This window comes from Lepisosteus oculatus, chromosome 9, assembly GCF_040954835.1.
Source record: "Lepisosteus oculatus isolate fLepOcu1 chromosome 9, fLepOcu1.hap2, whole genome shotgun sequence".
Lineage (NCBI taxonomy): Eukaryota > Metazoa > Chordata > Actinopteri > Semionotiformes > Lepisosteidae > Lepisosteus > Lepisosteus oculatus.
In genome coordinates, this window is record NC_090704.1 from 45,547,959 (window position 1) to 45,567,990 (window position 20,032).

Consider the following 20,032-nt stretch of genomic DNA (forward strand, 5'->3'; position numbering starts at 1 on the left):
GAGGAAAACCACAATAGCCTATTGATATATTGAACTATGCCAAGTGCCATCTGTCTGTATTGAAACTGTTTATTGCTTTTATTTAAGTGCTCAAGCTGATCTTGGAAAACATCAATTTGAATCCAGCATTGAGACAGTAAATTAAGTTTGACATGAGTATTTTACTGAAGTACTCTTAAGGAAAACAATTGTAGTCCAGTTGTTTTTTTCTTAGGGGGGATGCTCCACTGAAGTTTCTAAGTGCCATGTGTGAAAGGGGCAAAAATCAATTGGGGCCAATCAATTTTAAAATGCTTTTTTTTTAAAATTCCACAATTGTTCTGTGACAATGAAGACATGGTATACAGTTCTATTAAACATTATGCTGTGAGGGTGCAAACAGCATACAGTTTATTGCTCATCTTCTGCATGGATACAAGAAAGTTAAGATTTTTTTTTTAATATTGGTTTTCATACAGGTGTTATTGTTAAAGCGTTAACAGGTGGGGTGAAAAGGTACAGCAGGCATCAATGCTATACACACTGTAATAAATACAAACTGAATGGAAATGGTAAAACTAAAAACACTGTGGCTTAAATGCTAGAGGAAAGTAATAGGTAAGTTAAACTAATTACACAAAACAATACTCTATTAAAACAAAAAAAAGATAAACTGTTACATACAACACATTGCACTGGTCAGTTAGGAGAAGAGTTTGCAAGTTGAAGAACAGAGCCTGCAACAAAGCAATAGGCTGTATCCCCACAGGCTCCTCCAATAGATGAGTTAACGGACGCGTGGATGGACACGCATTTCCTTGAGACTGCACCAACTTGCTGACGTATCAAAAAAAAAAGTCTCTGGAAGGAACAGGGGAACAGTATGCATGTACTGGACATGTGGCAAAAATAGATGTCAAATTAGTCCATAAACTATTTGGTAAATAGATTAAAGTTGCCCATTCAGTTAAGCAACTTAAGTCTGCAACTGTGCAAAATGTTTGTCCTTTAAGTTAAGGATAAATTAAAGGTTCTGTGATCCTTGAATATGAACTGTACTATACAAAAGCACCATCCTGGGATATTGTTCTTCACCCAGCAGCTGAACAATTTGTTTTGCAGTTACTTAAAAAAAAAGGTGAAAAATACATTTGAGTGTATGCAAGTTAAGAACAGTCCATGGTCATAATTAGATTGCTATGGACAGGCAGCTATAAAGGTTTTAGCAAAAGTGGGGAAATTAAGCTGGTGGTGAAGGTGAGGAATGTGGGATAGCCAGCAGGGAGACAACAGAGGAAGCCCATCACTTGGACAGGACTGATAGTCTGGTGGGGGGCACGGTTTAACAGCCTAGATTTGTGAATGGCAGTTTCTCAGCAGGTAGGGTGAGGAAGAAAGGTGGCAGTGAGTGAGGCCTTTTCTTTCTTTTTTTTGCCCAGTGGCTTGCCATTTTTTTTAAAGATGGCATCACCTGAGAAACACAGAGCAAGCTGAGGTCTGGGATACATGTAGCTTTTTTAAAGGGTACAAAGAGCCAGCATATACAAAATATAAATTGAGACAACTCTAAGTTACAGGTGTATTCCTATACAGTTGCAGTGCAAACTATTTTCATTGTGCACCTGAAACAGCACTATATGCTTTAGAAGTGTAATAAACAGTCATTCATCCTAGAAAGTGCTCATGGACCTGCAGTGAATAAACTAGTGACTGTCATGAGGTTGTAACATTGGCCTGCAGTTCACGCGTGAGAATCTTGTAATTGGCACTTGCTACAATGAAGGAGTGTTCAATAAACATAGGAGGGAAGTTGACCAGAAGTTACTCAAACGCTGTATTTGTTCCAGATACAGAATTGCAATAATTCCTTCTGCAAGTGTATATATTTAAATTATACAGGGGAGTACACTAGGGTATTCATTTTTAAACCATGACAGAACCATCTCCTCACACCCCCCCCTACACACACATCTTAAAGTGCTCTAAAGTTGCAAGGATGATTCCTGCTTTTTTTTTCAAAAGGTGAGCTCGTATTTAAAACATGGAATAATTTTACCTTAAATACAAGTTTCTTTAGGCAGAGCATTCACATTTTCAAAAACACCAGTGGCACCAGATTTGCTCCTAAGATTGCAATTCAATTTATAGACCAATTTAAAAATACGACTTCAAATGATGAACTAGGACTTTATTCAAGGTAAATATTTCATTGTTTTAAGCATGATTTCCTCTTGGAACCCTCTCCCTACTTCCTTTTTCCCCCCACAAGTCCATGAACTTCATTCAAGCTTAGGTTTGTTTCACACACAGTCTATAATTTAAACATCAATACTTTTAACAATTAATAAGGACATTCTAGGATGACTAGGATGCTTTGCTTTTATCTTCCTGGAATAATGTTTAGTTTGTTAGTTTTTTTATTTCCCTTCAATATAAAAATAACACGATTCAACGTATTTAACAGAGGCAGCCGACAGATTGTTTTTTTTTTTACACTGGTTTACAAGAGAAACATATTTAGATGTCTGTCTTTGAAAAATAACCCAATGCTTTCAGCCAGGTCTATCTGCAAAGCCTGTTAGCCCCTGAATGGCTTATGATGGAAAAAGATACCGGAGACCCTGTAAGAGGGGGCTCTTCTCCAGCCGGAAGCACTAACTTTCAGTGTGGACCCATCTCCAGGCAGGGCCCGAAACTGAATGCTGGCCAATGGTCCAGTCTTCACAGATGCCCAAGAGTCTGTGCAGCACAGCGATGTACATGCAGTCCTGGGTTTCCAAGCAACAGGACAAAGAACACGAAGAGATCTCCATGGCGACGAGGCTCCGTGAGGCTCCCTGCCTGTCTCAGATCCCTCCTCTTAACCTGGTGCCGTGTTTGCGTTTGTGTGGAAGGAAAAACATGAGGAACAAAAAAAAATGGAAAAAAAACCAACTAAATGGCTAACTAAAATAAACAGTAGTAGTCTGTTTCTGTAAGTGAGGAAATACTATGTAGAACACTGTCTTAACTGTCAGGGTCACGAACAAAAAACAAAAACAAAACAGCCAGCATTCTGCACGCTCCAGATAGTTAACGTCTTAGTTCTAGCAGCTGAAAGAGCGTCCTGTGGCCGAGGCCAGGGGACTGTGTTTTTTTTTTCTCGTCTTTTTTGGGCGGAAAGGGGCGTTTCCAGGCCACGCGACTCCTCCGCCACACAAGGTGCCTCCCGGGTGGTGCAGAGGGCGAGCGGCACCGGGCTCGGGGGCCCACGAGGGAGGGCGCGGGCTGAGCACGCCCAGCCGCAGGCGGGTGGGTCACAGGCGGCGTCCCGGGGCGGGGGGGGCCCCCTCACTCCACGGCGAAGCCACACGTCTCCTCGATGGCCGTCAGCAGCTTCTCGTAAAGCTTCTCCGAGGTCTCGTACGGAGGAATGTCGATGCGGTTGAAGCTGAGAGGGGGGAACAAAACGCCTGAAATCAGCCCACTGGCCTGGGTTGACGGCCTGCCCCCCCCCCCACCTGACACAAGGATTAAAAACCTGCTCACTATCCTTTCACCTGCTCACTATCCTTTCAGGGGATGAGGACCAAATTCACCTGAATATCTCAATCAGTAAATGAACTATTTTCCCTACAAAAGGACACTCAGTGGAAGGGGAGCTTGAATTAGATTTGCAGGGTTTAAGATCATCGCGGATGAGCTCCGGCCGGGCCGCGGCGGGACTCACCAGGTGTGGGCTTTGGGCAGGTTGTTGGTGCTGGCGTCGATCTGGTGGATGGTGAAGAGCCGGGGCCCAGCCGCGCCTACAGGGGAGGGGGAGGGGGTTGGGCAGAAATAAAAGTGAGGGGGGTTGAGACAAGACGGGGGTCCCCGAGGAGAGGAAAGAGGAAGAGGCTGCAGAGGATGAAGAGCAGCGCCGGCTGCTGCTGGAAGCCGACGGGCGCTTCCTCCCGCGCGCTCCCCGGACAGCTCCGCAAGGAGGCCGCCGTCACGAGCGTCGGTCTTCTCGGCACTCGGACGCAGTCCGGGGCGTGCGGCAGCTGCGGGGATCACGGTCGCGGGCCGACTCCTCCTGGGGAGCCCCCGGCTCTCCAGCCAACCGGGTCTTACAGAGACCACTCATCCGTGAGCCTCAAGCTAGCAGGTTTCAGCACGCGCCCATGCGTCGCCCAGTCTGCCTGTCCTGACGAGGTGTGCAACCCTCCGGGCGCCACAGAATCGTCATTTCTAAAGACTTGGAACAATTTCATTACATTAAAGTAAATCAAGAATCCGCCTAAAACGACAAACCTCTTCTGCCCCCAGGGAATACGTTTCCTTAAATGTATAAATCACTTTACTGCTCGATAACTCGTGAGTGAAGATTTAGTTTCTTGGCTATGAAACTGTGCTATGGTTGCAGGCTTTGTAGGTGCCATTGATACATGCAAAGCAAAACAGCTGTTTTAACGTTTTAAGGAGATGCCATTTTCACTTTTCTGTAGCAGACCTCGGACACAAAACCATGTTTTCTGAAAAATGATTTGCACGCATGTGCTGCCCGGCTGTACCATCCCCGCCAGCCTTCCATCCTCTCTGACTTCACCGTGATCCCGAACAGCCTGCGAGAGGTAAAGACCACCTGCAGCGGGAGGTGGGGCTCGGCTCAGACAGGCTCAGCTGAGCTCCAGAGCGAGGGTGCTGAACAGAGCTGTGTGTGGAGTCGCCAGCTGCTGGCCCTCACCCTCACACTGCCAGCACGACAGGATCAATGCGACCCAGCGGGAAGTCAAGCTGGATACGACCCACAAACGCACGGACAGGTTCACAGAATGCGCGCGGCTCTCGCTAGCTCCAGACTTAAAACCCAGCGGTTTCTCCCAGCGGAAAGCGCAGACAGTCGAGGAACGCTGGCGCTCATGCTTTCCCCTGCTGCTCTCAACGCTGTCCAGGTCACAGGTCACCAGCCATCAGCGGCGCGAGACCACCCCGCTCATGTAGCCGAGTGGGTCACAGAAGCCACCACTCCCCTGCGACGTCTAGGCTGCGGCAGAGGACCGCGCCTTCCGCCTGGCGGAGCTTCCCGCTGTCCCGCCGCCCCAGCGCTCAGCCCAGCCCCGGCGGCGGGGGGCCAGGAGCGGCCCCGCGCTCGGACCGCTACCTTGTAGGGCCTTGAAGCCCTGCAGAGGCACCCTGGAGGAGCCGGTGACGAACTGCAGCAGCCGCGCCCGCCGCTCCTCGTCGTAGCTCTCCACCGCCTTCCAGAACCACTTGACCACGTTGCTGTCTGGCGTGCAGTGCTTCAGCCGCGTGTTCGACTTCCAGTCGGCGATGTCGATCTTGCCCAGGCCACAGATGATGAGCTGGCGCGAGCGGGAAACGGAGGAGAGCGAGGAGTTAAAGAGCTAGACCGGAACGGCAAAGCCCTGGAGAGCTGGGCGAGGTCAAGAGGGGGCAAATCTTCTGCGAAGTGCAGGTGGCGCCGCCTGCGCCGGGGCGGGCAGGGAGCGTTCCCCCGGGAGTCGGCAAGAACGACTCCCGCCCCCGGGCGCCTTTGGAACGGCGGCGGCAGACGCGCGCCTTACCTCCAGCTCCTTCTCGTCGAAGGACTTGAGCAGGTGCTGGGGGATCACCTCGTTGAAGCCCTTCTGCAGGGCGAGGAACTGGGCCTCGATCCCGCGCAGAAACCGCCAGTTCACATACAGCCTGCGGAGGACAGGAGGTTCGCCGCGGTCAGCGGAGGAGCTTACACCTCATCTTCCAACCAGCTGCGGCGTTCAGAACGCGACCTCACATTGATATAAATGAACAAAATGAACCAGTGCCAGCTAGCGGAGGTATTCTAATGAAGAGCAGCACTGCTTTGCGCTGCAGCGTGGAGACAGCAGAGGGACTCTCCACACACAGGAGGGCTGTCCTCCCAGCTGTGGGTTGTCCTCACCTGACATACTCCTTCTTGCTCTCCTCAGTAACAGGGATACTCTTCCCGCTGGGCTTCAGCTCGTGCTGAATGATCTCCCCGTAGGCATTGTGCTCCACGCAGAAGGTGTGGTCCAGAACGCCGGTGATGTCATTGTCTCTGAGCGAGGGGAATGAAGAAGTTTTACTTGGTGACGCTATGGGACAGGCCCATATCCAGACATCGATCATCTTAACAGCTTTAACATGCCTTGAATATTAGAAAGGAAAAATAATATGCTGAAGAGCATGAAACGATTAAAAACATTTCAGTATATATTCTGAACAAAAAGCCGTCTTCTATGATATACTGAGAGGCACTAAAAGCATCTCAATCTCAATGATTTTAGTGCCTCTCAGTATAAACACAGCCATTTATTTTTTAACCTCTCCTTTAGAGGTGAAGCACCAGACACAAGAAGTGTGACACTGCTTATTCATGATCATTATTTTCTTATTTTTTGTAACAGAATAATATGCAATGTTTTTCCTTTCTTTTTTTTTTGGTCACATTCTTTTTAAATGTACAGGAGTGCTGGGTGCGCATAAAACATTTCCCTCGGGGGACAATAAAATCTCATCTATCTCCTCTTGGCGCTACAGCAGGGGAAAAATGAGCTGCAGGAAGCCGTTGCCGTCGTTCCGGGTGGATCCGACGCAAACCCGGGAGAAACGGCAAGAAACCCCGGACTAATTCACATGGCGCTTCTGAATAAGCGGGGAGCCGTGACGGCGGGCACAGAGGCCGTCAGGGAGCAAGGACAGGTCAGTTCCCCGCCGAGCGAGAGAGAGGAAAGGACGTGGGGCCCTCTGCAGGCGGGACCCCAGACACCTGAAGAGGGCCACCAGCTGGCACGGCCCAGCGCGGCGTCGGCCCGCGCCTGTTCCTCTCCGGGGGGAAGGCAAGAGCGCGGGAGCGCGGGGTCGGCGACAGGGGAGAGCCGGCTGCACGTACAGGATCCACACCAGGCTGTTGTGCAGGTCGGGGTCCACGGACTCCATGTCGTCCAGCGTGATGGGCTTGCCCAGCAGCTGCTTGTAGAAGGGCAGCGTGAAGCCGCCGTCGATGTAGTGCCCGTGAAACACCGCCATGCCCATGATCCGGCCCACGAAGTGGAAGTACGACAGGTGCTCCTGGGGGGACAGGTGGGGGGGGGGGGAGATGAGCCATTTCTGACCTCAGCCCTGAGGAGGGAGAGCTCTGACCTCCCGCGTCCGGATTGAACTGCGGGGCTACACTTCTCAAGACAAAAGGAAGCTATCCGATCTCAAAACACGGCAAGGAATTCACAACAAATAAGTCCCAAGAATCTGGGAAAAACAAATCCATCCTGCGCCGAGGTCGAGTTGTCGGCGGCTGGGGTTTCTGTACAAAACACCGATTAAAAACCTCCTACATCCTGGACACAGCTGGACAGGACAGATCTGTCGATGCAAACTGCCCAGTGATAACACCATTGAAATAACCGCCAAGCCAACGCACAGAGAAAAAGCACACGTGCCATCTTGAAACTGTCCCAGGTGTGCGCCGTTTCCAGCATTGCTGTGTGACACCCCCACCCCAATCTCTCACCGGGTTGACAGCCGAGTCGGGGTTGATCTGCAGGGTGTAGATGTCGTCGCGGGAGTACTGGAACAGCCCATAATAAGGGTTCAGCATCTCGTGGGACAGCAGGTATAGCCACTCCCTGAGCAGCAGAAACAGACGTGCCACATTTCAAAAGCATCACCACACACTCACGGTAGGAGCTCTACGTACAGAGCCTGGGTCAGCAGTACCATGTCTATACATACAGCCTCCATATCAATTTAATGCAAGAGGCGCAATAAAAAAAACGAACTGAAGTAGTTCAGGTAGGGAGCTGCGTCAGCATGCGTAGGTTGCAAAGGAACAAGTAAAGGTTTATTCCAGCTGAGAAGAGAGAAACGCACGTTGCGTTGCTTTTCTCCTCTTTTCAACGTGGAATAAACCTTTTCTTGTTCCTTTAAAAAACTGACTACTTCAGTCAAACAAATCCATACTTGGCAAACTCCACAAGTAAAACAGTTGCACGTTATTCAAGTAAAAACATCGATTATGAAATACAGAAATTAGCCTTACTGATTGTGCTTCTCTGCTACAATTTCAGTTCACTATTATAAAGCTGTGATGTCACAAGAGGCAAAATTCCTTCTGTATTATGTATGAATTCCACACATTTTCATCTGTATGTAAATGACTAGAGGAAGGGTTACTTCAAAGTAAGATGCCATATACAGTATTAAGCTATAAGTCAAGCTAATAAGGGTGATCTGTGTTGTTTCTCATACCTGGCTACTCCTCCATAGTCCAGGCCCTCCTCCCCTCGGAACTTCACCATTAACCTCTTCCACAGGTCTTTCGGCCTCATCTTCATCACCTGCCTGTAAGACTCCTGCAAAGAGTGTGACCGGGCTTCAGTGTGTGCAAAGCTAGAGCTCAACAACATCTCACGCCTTGCGTAACATTCCAGCAGAAGATCATAATCCGAGGATCTTAAACTGAGACATCCTTCCGACTGCTTGCATTAACCTCTTAATGAGATAGTCCCAAGTGCCATCCAAGATCACATCTGTATGGCATGCGCAGACCGAACATAAACAGGGAGACAGGGGGAAAAAAACAACACACCCAACACTTCATCATTCTTCACGTCATATCCAAAACCTCCCACTGTTCAGGACAGCATAAATCCTCTTCTGCTAGTAAAAGCTGGCGCTAAAATGTAATACTGGGTGTCAAAACACTACGTGGTGGTATTATGAAAGTTTTGCAAGTGTTGCCACAAATCCCGCAGGCTCTGTCCGAGCAGCACCGACTCAGAAATGTCTGGGAATGGCTGATATCGGGAATGCACAAGAGGGTCATCACTGCTAAGCCTTTCTTGAAAGGCTTGTTTTTCATAGCTAAAAACAATATGTAAGAGTTTTTCTATTGAACTACCTACAAAGCAGGAAACTGCACTGGTGATAGGCCCGGGTTTAGAGCCTGTCTAGCCTCAATATCAGATGGAGGGCTACTAAAGGCTTTCTAAGGTATGTGTTTCAATTGAGCTGTCTTTTCCCCTCCTCGAGAGCTTTAGGTAATGAAATACAGCTTAGTCTTCTTAACTCTGGGTGGGAGGAGAAATTTAGAAACTAAACCAAAATATTCTAATTAAAAGTGGATTAAAATACCAAGTAAATCCAACCAGGAAAGGTGCCGGTTCAAAGCGCAGGTTGAGGCCTGTAGTCCGGGCATCACCAGTTTGGCTCTGGACTATGTCATTAGCTTACTGTGCCCCCGAGAGCCCCACATGGCACAGGTGCAATGGGGGAAAGCTGCTGGTGTCTAGTGAGGCGCACTAGTGTGCCCCTCCATTAGAAATGGATCATGGGATCCGACGTGTGAAAAATGTCAGATGGTGCAATAAAAAAAACACCCACTCTTAGAAGTGGGCACAGTCCTTAACTCAGCCATGCTGGAATCAAGGCCCCAGCAGTGAAAGTTTCAATTCTAATAATAATTCCATACGCTTATATAGCTGATGATAAACTCAGATTAGAAGCAGTCTAACCAGGCAAGTGTAAGGGAAAGTGCACATTGTGGCCTGTATCAGTGGATGAGAGGATGATTCTGCCCAAAACGTCAGACACCCACTGCCAACACCACATCTCCCACCCTCCTTAAAAATAAACACTACCTCCAACACCTTGGAGGCAGTGCAGAGTAGCGAGTAGGGCTCAAGGTTCTGGGTTCAGGTCTCGGCTGCCAGCACTGAACAAGTTGCTGAACGTCGATTCCTCAAGACAGCTCAGCTGTACAAAGGGGTCCCAGCACTGCTGAGGACAAGCCTGCGATGGAACAGAGCTCCCTCCAGGCCTGGAGAAATTGGGGAGGGGGTCATATGCACCTAATGCTTCAAACCTTTACCAACATCCTACCATCATCCTAGAGCAATCATCCTGTGTCTGCCTGCGCAACCTTTCCCAGCTGTGGATTTTGTCCCTCAGGAGAGGCTATTTCTATCTTGCACGGAGCGAGATCGGAGGAGGCCCTCGGCCGAGAGCTCCAGGAGGGGTACAGGGCGGCCCAGCCTCACCTCGAAGATCTCCTCGCGCGACACCTCGACCCTGCAGTGGCCAGCTTGGGGCTGCTGCTGGGACAGCTCCTGGCGGAGGATCTTCAGCTTCTGCACCAGGTCACGCTTGTACTTGGGCACCGTCAGGCACTCGGGCTCCTCTGGCAGCTGGCTGGGGGACACCAGCACCTGGGGGGGCTGGTGCTGCTCCTTCAGCTGGTTCTGTCGGCTGCACAGGGGAAGAGGGAGAAGGACTTGACCTAAGTCTGGCTCTGCATGACCCCTCACAAAACCTGCAAAAACCCCAACTATGCTTTTGTCTCATTCATCCTCCTGATCAATGACCTCCTTTCTGGAACTGCAAAAAAGAGCTCCAGCATCGTGATCCTCACAGCCGTCCCGCGTCTCTCTACGACGTGTGGGTTTGTCACTGAAGCCGATCGTAGGAAACAAGAGTAGAATATGATCGTCTGCCTTTCAGAACATGCGCAATATCGTCTAAAGGCAACGCAGAAGGTCTGACCAGGAAAAAAAAAAAAAAAAAGTCTGTTGAATCGCGAGAAGACAACCATAACACGAGTCCAGCTCACGGAAGGAAGTCCTCTCTCTCCACACACCTTCTAGCCAAGGGAAGCGAACCAGCGTTAGCTTTGCCTTGCGAGCTTTGGAATGCTGTCCTGTTGGTCTGGTAACAAACAAAGCTCTGCTTCCAAACCCGTCGCCCTCATAGCAAGAATGAATGGTAAAATGGAAATATCTATAACCTTCCTCTATCCTTCCTTTCTAGGTGGCACTCAGTTGTTCCATCCACAGGAAAACACCGCCACCAGTGCTTAAAAATGCCAGATATAATGACATTTCTACAGAAGTGTGTCTTTTTAAGAATTGGGAAATTATACATTAACAGTGGGGCACAGCAAGTACAGAGCACGTGGACACGGTTCCTTTTCAACCACTGAGCGGAAAGGCATCTCTCCCCCCAGCGCCGATGTCTGCGCTGCCAAGGGAAGGGACTCCCTACAGTATAAGGGATCAAGGAGTCTACTCTTAATTAAAAAAAAAAACAATTATGAAAGATAGCCAGCAAGAAAAGATAAGGCAAGACTCCGTGGCAAAGTGGGTCTATCTAAAACTTTAAATTTCAGTTGTGTTTATCTTGGAATTCAAGGAGCATGGCTCCAGCCAATTCCGCAGTAAATAAAAAAGGAAGATGCTAACAGGTTTGGTGGCACCACAGCATCTGCAAGTAAGGGACACTGCTGGCAGCATGACTACACACTACTGCACAAATCCTTGTTCCACGCCCTGGCATTCTGCTAAAACAAACTGCTGCCCGGTCACGCGCGCCCTTTTCTTCCTCTCGAAACTCCTGAGCCGTCTTCACACCATGCCTGCCGTCTGCCAGGCTGCCTCTCCAGCACTAGGGTGGTCCCATAAAAGCCAAACTCAAAAACCCGTTAAGGTAAAACGAGAAAGCTAAAATCGCACAAAGTACACCACAAAAAGGAGCAACTGAAGAACTACACAAATGTTTCCATGAGGTCATCAAAGAGAAGGCTTGGAATATACTGACCACTGACCGTAAACCAATGTTTCACTTTCAGTAAAAATGTTATATATCTTTTAAAAAAGGGGAATAAAGCTCTGTGCCATCACTGTATAATTAGACTGATGGCTGTTTTCTTGGCAGTTTTGTGGTCCTTTACTTGTCTTAGAGCAAAAAATACTTCAGCTCAACAGAAATGTCCTTGAATAAGAACGGACAGATTGTGCCTAACAGCAAGACAGCAGGAAAAGTACAAGAATGACTGACTTCAAACTGTGTTTTCAGTACATTAAAAAAAAAAAAAAAACTTTCACAAATCACACTTCAGCAACCATTAAAAAGACCCACAGCTCTGTCTTTAATAGAAGTCTCTTTTCTTGGTCTGACAGGAAACCTAGCCTGATCATTCTGTATATTTTTTAAATAAATATTACAGATAATCACCTGCCCACAACCAGGGGGTGAACTGGTGAACCAAAACAGTCTTAGTCTGAACAATGCTGTCCAAGACTTCCCATAAGCTTGGCATGAAAACCAGAGAACCCTGCCAAGGTGGACAGACAGACTCCTGCGAATCAAAAGGCCCTTTATGAAAACAGTACTGGAGTGTTACTCACACTATGGCCTTTTGCACTTAGTATGAACAGCAGGCACGTCACCACCAGAGAAAAAGGGTTATACTGGTCCAACTGTACTTAAATTCACAATGACGCTATGTGTAGATCTGACAGAATGAATGTAGAGGAGCTGAGTAACAACTCCTTACAAATGTCAGAACCCTTTGAAAAGCCTCAGGAAAAGTACTGATGGTTAACATTACAACTAATATTAAAGGTTTCAATTTTCATTTTATGAATGTCATTTTTTCCAGGCCAATCTCGCAGTGTTCTGAAGGGATTTCGAACGTTGCTACACTTGGTGGATGATGACATTGGCCGAAATCAGTCCTCGTACCTTTGAATGTCAAAACGACTCTTCTACCCTACTTTCCTACTCAACCAAATACACATCAGGTTTGACTTCCAAGAGCCTTGAAGATTGCCCATGAGTCCAAGCACGTTTGTAGAGAGAGGTGGTGGAATCAGAGATACCAGTGGACCACAGTTAATCACACTCAGGTTGTTACATGCGCAGATGTTGTTCTTGCAGAAGGTAGTACTCTCTGGCTGCACTGTGTTAAGCAAAAACTGTGGCAGCCTGGGCAGCTGCACTGTTTGGTTTGCAGCATCTGTGAAAATCAGCCCCGTTTTCCCTTCTGCTCTGCTTTCTTCTCTCTGTCTCGTGAAAAACCCCTTCCTTGCTTCTGTACTGTTCTCAATTTGATTTATCTGTGCTTCTTCTAGACAAAGTTTAAGAACTTAAATTTGTTAACAGCACAGGTTAATGATGGCACAGGGCAGAGCTTGCTTTCAGCTGGAGGTTCCTGCTGAAGAACAGTAAACTCCATCTGAATCTCTAGGATACAACAACCTCAAAATCCAAATCTTGTCACAAGCAGGATTTAGCAGTGAAGCACACAGTGACACTATTCGGGTTTAGATTGGCTATAATATAATTAAATAAGCAATTAAGTACAGTCAGCAAACATGCCCAGTTAATTCACTGAATGTATACACAAGGAAAGAAAAAGATTCATAAATGCACATCACAAAATTGATCTTTTTATAACTCAGAGGGGAAAAAAAACCATGAAAGAACAGGGAACAGTTTTTTTTAAGTTTCCCCAAGTAAAGGTAAAAGCAAAACTTCTGACATTTATTTTCACAAGCTCATTCTGTGCAAAGCTACCGAGGAGAAGTGCTGACTCTTCAAACTGACAAAATAAACTATTTTCCACTTTCTTTTCTCCCCCTGCTCTTTCAAGGGTTGTTTGCCTTCCCCGGTTCAAAACGCAGCCCACAGGCCAGGCGCCTGATCTCTCCTCCAGGTGGCGCCGTGCTCCACTGGCCTAGGCTGGGAGAGGCTGGCCTCACAGAGCGCTGTTTGTATTGGCACGGCAGCCAGGAGGCTGGCCCTTCCACCTGGATTGTCTGGGCCTCAGGAACGTGAGGTTTTGATACTGAACAGCTCAACGCCGACGTACAGTAACTGCGCTGGCACCCACACCCACCTCCCCCAGACAACTCGGTTCCCTTTTCCGAAACCCAGCTGTTTATTATTTGCATTTTTCTTCTCCATTGATAACTAAAATCTCCCAATGGTCCTTTGTAAATGGAGTGTTTCACCGCAGAACAGGGAATGAACTATTTTTTCTTATTATTTATGGTATCAGCAATAATGATATTTTAACAAGCTGTCATTTCTCTGTTGTAACCCGCACAAGTTACAGCCCTTAATTCTCCCTTCTCGCCTTCCACAATTTATCATCCTGCCGATCTCGTCCTCCGTGCAGCGAGGCCCACACACCGTGGCGACATTCAGAGACAAGAAGAGCTGCGTTTCCACCAAGAGCAACGGTCCCTCTTCACAGTCTCTTTCATTACTTTAATGTTAACCAGAACACAAAGCTCTTTTCAGCCCAGCTCCCGACGGAGACGGACCTCAACATCGAGACCAAGTACAACTGGAACGCCTGTGTGTTTAGACTTACTGAGCGCGTTGTTGCTGTCCCTTTTCATCAAACTGTCCCTTTCTGTCAGGCACTGTTTTCTTTAGTACAATGTGCAATAAGGAAACGTTCCTTAGTGCATTTTGTCCTTTGCTTAGTTGGGCTGAGGAAGTTATGGAAAGAAAGTGTCCACTATCTCCTGTTACTCATCATTTTCAATGAGTTCACACACCTCCACACCCAAGTGTGCAGGATTCCTATTGGACATTCCTATTGGATTCCAATAGGAAACACTAAAAGTGCAGGAAGAAATTAAGAAAAAAGGGAAGAATGTATCTAGCTTATCAGAAGCTCTTAAAGCACTAGAGATGATTATAACAGCAGCAATAATGAAACTTCTAAGTGCAGACAGATTTAAACTGGCAAAGAAGAACAAGAAGTAAATTTCAACCTGTAATGCATCAAAACGCATGAATTTCCTTACATATTTGCTCTCTGTCTCTCATGGACACATTGCTGTGCATTAAGATGAGGCTAAATGATACATAAATCAATGTTGTACTTGCCATCAAAAAAATAATAAATATATGTCTATGGTACAGTACAGTAAGACCTGCTGTGTAAAGTAACGAGGTTGGAAATGGTTATCTTTTGGTTAAATGTCAGAAAAATGAAGTCATTTAACATGTACGATTCTGCAAAACAACAACAAAAAAAGAGCAGGCTAAAAAATTCTCTGAAAACATCAGGCTCTGGACGTCTAAAGGAATGATGGTGTAAGGCGAAATTTCTGAATTCTTTTCCGTGATAAAAGACAGATGTCTTGAAGGAGAGCCAGGATCGGTATTAATCGCTTTTCCAGTCCGTAACAGTTCTGAGAACAGGGAAGGGGAAGTTTGTGCGCGGGAGCCCCGCGGGGAGCCCCGCGCTCCAGCCCCTGCCCCCAGTAAAGAGGGGAACCCCATCACGCCGTCCTCCTCGCCCAGCTGCTGCCCCTTCGCCCAGCACGGCTGAGGGGGCACTCGGGGGACCCTCCCCGTGGCAGGACAGAGAAGGCGGGAGGTGCGAGGGTTCGAGGGAGAAGCAGGGAAACCCCCCGTGTGTGTGGTGTAGCTGTACCATGAGACAGCTCGTCTCCGACGGGAAGCTCTGTTCCGCCGGGCACACGTCCCGCAGCAGCGGAGCCCCGGCAACGCGAGCCAGCTCGGCCTCAAGTCCAACACTCCGGTGGAGAATTTCGCAGTGCGAAACACTCCGACAATGCTTTAAGAGCAACGAAAATAAATCGAAGACTTATTTTTTTATGACGTAACCACCCAATTTCTGAGTTTCTCAGAAGGTGCTGCACTTCAGTGGGTGGATATCACGGGTCTATGAATCCTCTGGGAGGAACAAAGCTATATAAACAAAAGGAAATGATGACAAATGTATCATCATCCGTAAGGGATATATGGAAAACATTTAGAATCGTGACCTGGCTTTCAAGCTACAAAACCGAGGGCTAAATTGACACGTTAAGCAAATTAAACAAAAATAATAAAGAAATACAATCTTAATTAACGGTGAGCAGCCTAAGACAAAAAATGGAAAGGCTAGGAATTACAAATCGTCAAGAAACATGTTTGCAGATCAGATGGGCTGACGCCACAGTGTAATAATGCCACAATTAGACAGCTCTGCACTGGAGATCGTATCGCCCTTCAGTGGGCTGTCTGAACAGCTGTGCAAAGAAAAAACATTTCAGGAGGCCAGTTACGGTCGCATCGCATGTACTCAAACTCTCTCAGGCTGTAGCACGGCGCACGGCATCTTTTGACACGACCGAAGTTCAGCTAAGGCAGCTCCTCAGTAGAGATTTGCACAGAAGTGCACCAAGTAAAAAAAAATCTCGGTCTTTATCACGTCTCCAAACCTTAAAGGAAACGGACGAATCCTAACCAATCTTGCAAGAGAACTATTTTTAAAGATGGGTGTGAGGTGGTGGGTGTCCCCGCGCACAGAAAACCGCAGATGGGATTGGTGTCGGGCCCAATGGCGAGTTTTCTACCTGAGGTTACTGTTCTGGCTCTCCATGCTGACACGGGAACCGTTGGGTTTCGGATTGCTGAAATAAAAGAAAATAATCTCAGGTCGGACCCGGAGGAGCCCAGTTCTCCCCCCCTCCCCACCCTGCGGCCGCACGAGTCTTTCCTCTGGAAGTCTGTAACGGAGCAGCCCAGCCAAGATGTTGAAGCCGATACCCTGGCTCCTCGCGAGGAAAAGCCGGATAAGATCCTCGGATCGACCGGCAACCAACTAACCCAAAACGAGCTGGAGGGGAGACGAACGGCTCCCCCGGGCTCGGCGCCGCCCCGCCGTCCTGAGCGGACGCTTAGGAGCGCGAGGGCGCCCGCCGGGGAGAGGCGCACTCACTTCAGGACCAGGTGCAGGTTGGCGGAGAGCCGCGGGTCGGTGAACTGCGTGGTGCGGTTGTTGTGGTCCACGAAGTAGACGCGGCCCGTGGCGGTGTTGCGGATCTCCCAGCCCGGCGGCAGCGGGCCCAGCTCCTCACAGTTCACGTTGCTCAGATCCCTGCGGCGACAAGGAGCACAGCTCACCCCGGCTCTCGCAGCGCGCAGCGCGCCGGGCCTGGCTCTGCAGCGGGAGAGCCATTCCAACAGGTCACAGAGGAAAAAGAAGACTTGGTTACATTCTATTTGCCTTTCGGCTGGAATCCTTTACTCTCCCCAGATAGAAACCTACAAAAAAAAAAGTTGACAGAGGCCTCACTTAGCTTGAGATGACTAAAACTGCATAATTTGGTGTGCAGCCATGACTGAGAGGCACAACAGAAGAGCCTGAAAGCGGGTTTTATTTTTGTTAAAGACTAAAAGAAAAAAAAAATCGCCATTGTGACTTTTTTTGTTCTAAGAACAATTCTCATCATGGGGATAAAGTGAAGTGTTTTCTCTTGGGGGTAAAAAAAAAGTGGAACAAGCTCTAACACCTAATTCCTACAAAGGATCACTATAAGTTAAATCGTGCCTTTTGTTTCCAGGCCATACGAACAGCATTGCTACTAGAACTGGTGAATAAGATACGATTACTGTATTTACATGCAGCTCAGAAGGGAAACCAGGCTCAGTCCTTGCCGTTCCCCATCACTACAGACAGTTGCCCTGCAGAAGGTCTGTATGACAGCAGAGACTGAAGCAGCTGAAGAAAGCAGAGCGATTCCATTAAAAAAAACCCATCAAATGTCTACGGTTCCCTCCCCCCAGTGTCTCAACAGTTGCAGCGTGGAGCCAGAAATATTCCCCGCAGCGGAACCCGGCCCTGCAAAAACACCCACCTGGGGGGTGAACCCCACCTCCGCCTCCCCCCTCCCCCAAAAAACACCACCACCACACTGCCAGCTCTACTAGAAGGCTTGCTGCTGCCAAACGAAACACTCCTGCAGCCTTAATAAATTCCCAGGCACATTCTGCGAGGTCGGTCGGTCTGGAGGCTGTTTCTTGGTGATGAGAGAACAATGCAACGTCCGTCCCATTTCCCAGCTCAACGGGAACCACGTGTCGCTTAAGAAAAAAAACCTAAAAGGGTAGCAGCAAAAGCTCAGCCTTATCAATGCGATCAGATCCGGCACATGTAACAAAGCCCAGCAGTGGGATGCAAGGAGGTGGAGAAATCTCACCTGGGAACCCTGGGGTCGTGCCAAGTGCTGACCCCTGTCTGCGTATGGAGGAAGTACACCTGCCCCTGCTGCGTCGTTCGCTGCTCTGCAAGCAAATAGGAACACACAAGAGACGAGGACTGAACCGACGAACAGCAGAGAAGGTGGAAGACCATACCGTCGCCTGAAAAGACGGGCACCGACGCCGCACCCAGCACCTAGCTTTAGGCTCACAGCTCAGTAGACCTGGGTACGAAAACGCCCCCTGTACTCCCGTCAGTGCGCACGCTGGACTCACACAGAGGACGGAGAGGAAGGAGCTGTGCCCTCGGGCTCGTTCACCGCTTCCGACTGAGAAATTCCCATGTGCCGGGGTCTTTCTGGCACCTGTGTGGACACACCACCCTGGTCTACACGCGGGTGTTTGGGGACGTAACCTCTGGGTGGGTGTGTGTGGCCCCACCCAGGGAGCTCTGGACACCCCCTGGACTCACCACGCCCAACCTCATCCAACAGTGCCGGGGAAAGCGGGAGTCTGGCACCGTCATCCCAGAAAGACGCCCCCGAACCCCCCAGGCACTGAGCAGCAACACCCTCTCATGTACTTCCCCCGCGCCCGCCGAGAAATCCTCTAAGGATTTGACTAAATCCGAGTCTTAAGCAGTCATTCCTGGGCAGCTTGAAGGGAAGGAAAAAAAGCAGCTGGAAAAACTCCACGCAGGCTCCATATTCAGTAGACAGGAACCATGTGGTGATGGTGAGCTAGCCTCAGCCTAGCCAGATCACATGTATAGACAGAACATTACCTATAGAATGTGGAATGCAGCAACGAAAGAAGGAACTATTTTAAAGAGCCATGTCCACTTTACCCAGGGATTATGCAACTATCGATCTGAGAAGGAAAGTATGCAGACGCGCGTTTGTGTAGATATGGAGCACATAAATATACAAGCTTAAAACGGCAGAAAAAGCCCTTAAAAATCTAGTTTTCATGTGGTTTAAGATTAGATCAATATCTGACAGCTCTCAACAGGCAAACAGCATGGACAGACCACTCCCCCTGTAACATACTTGTTTCTCTCTAACTAAAAAAACCTCTTCCCCCACTGAGAATTACCCAGGAGCCAAGGAAAAAACAACAACTTTCTTTTCTGTAAAGATCCTCAGTGTCTCCAAGACACCACTCTTCGATTCTCCCCTCATCGCCCACACCCCTCTCCTCCAGGGCACCCCACCTTCACCCTCGCTGGGATTATGACTTGGCAAAATCGATCTGCGATTCCTTTGCTGAGCTATGGACATGCAACGCTCGGTATCCTTGGAAAGTGTGTCCAAACACCAAGTCGAACAGGAAAAGCATGGCTCTCTGGCCTGATTACAGCTGCCATAACATCTTGGACAAGGGTATAAGGATGCACAGCAGTGCTGACAAAAAAAAATAGGCAGCCCTATAAATCTCATAATTGAGCTCTCTTCACAAGAAGCATCACGATATGCTTTCCCCTGGCCTGTCCCATCATTGCAAACAACTCACAAATACACCCTACTTTACTGGCAAGGAGAGCTCAAATTCTGCAGCACAGAACATAACTGGGTGTGAAGTTTTACGCAACATCCTTTTATTTAAATTCTACGCTTCTGACTACACAGCAAGATTTTGCGCGACTTCCTCTTTATCTGTTTCCCCAGACTGCCCGGAAGATGAAAACAACGCGTGAACATAGACCACCCAAGTCTGTTCCATGAGAAGCCACATCTAGCTCAGCATTTCCTATTTTATTTATAGTTCACAGTATTTACTACCTGCACGCAAAACTCTGCCGCCGCTGTTCTACATTAAAGGTCATGTGCAAGGTGGTTGCCCCGTCCTGAATTTGAGCTAAACCTTGTGGGATTTCATTAGCTCATCCTCCTAATTGTATCACCTGCAAACCTGCCAACCATACTAATTATACCAGTGACATCAGAAGAGTCAAGCAAAGCTGCTCTAGGCAACTACTGCCACGTGACTAAGAAACCACCCGACGCGACCGGGCCGCTCAGCTCACCATAGCCCTCGGGCAAGTCGGGGGGCGTGTGCAGGTGTGTCCTGCTCATGTAGTTCCTGTGCCTCTGCGACCGGACTCGCCGCTCCTGCGCCCGGGGGTCCGTGCCCTGTCCGGACGTGGCGCCGTTCGTGCCCACGATGGGCGTGTTTTCGTCCACCAGGCAGCTCAGGGGTCTCCCGGGGCTGGAGTACTCAGAAGCCGGCCTGAGGAGCCAGAGAGGGGGGGGGGGAAAAACACGACTGTCACCCCCAAGGAGCTGCC

At 48.6% G+C, this 20,032-nt stretch overlaps 1 protein-coding gene across 1 annotated transcript in view; it reads right to left on the minus strand.

The window, feature by feature from the left end:
• Positions 1–347: 347 nt before the first annotated feature.
• The window catches only part of smurf2 (SMAD specific E3 ubiquitin protein ligase 2), a 70,331-nt gene continuing 50,646 nt past the window's right edge, over positions 348–20,032 (minus strand). Inside the window, exons 8-20 of the mRNA XM_015356190.2 lie at positions 19,772–19,974; positions 17,745–17,829; positions 16,484–16,642; positions 16,119–16,175; positions 9,999–10,206; positions 8,209–8,312; positions 7,472–7,586; positions 6,854–7,032; positions 5,882–6,019; positions 5,526–5,646; positions 5,102–5,303; positions 3,689–3,764; positions 348–3,409 (exon numbers count right to left, since the gene is read on the minus strand). Of these exons, the coding sequence (XP_015211676.1) occupies positions 3,310–3,409; positions 3,689–3,764; positions 5,102–5,303; positions 5,526–5,646; positions 5,882–6,019; positions 6,854–7,032; positions 7,472–7,586; positions 8,209–8,312; positions 9,999–10,206; positions 16,119–16,175; positions 16,484–16,642; positions 17,745–17,829; positions 19,772–19,974 (1,747 nt within the window). The 3' untranslated portion in view covers positions 348–3,309. The remainder of the gene's footprint in view (positions 3,410–3,688; positions 3,765–5,101; positions 5,304–5,525; positions 5,647–5,881; positions 6,020–6,853; positions 7,033–7,471; positions 7,587–8,208; positions 8,313–9,998; positions 10,207–16,118; positions 16,176–16,483; positions 16,643–17,744; positions 17,830–19,771; positions 19,975–20,032) is intronic.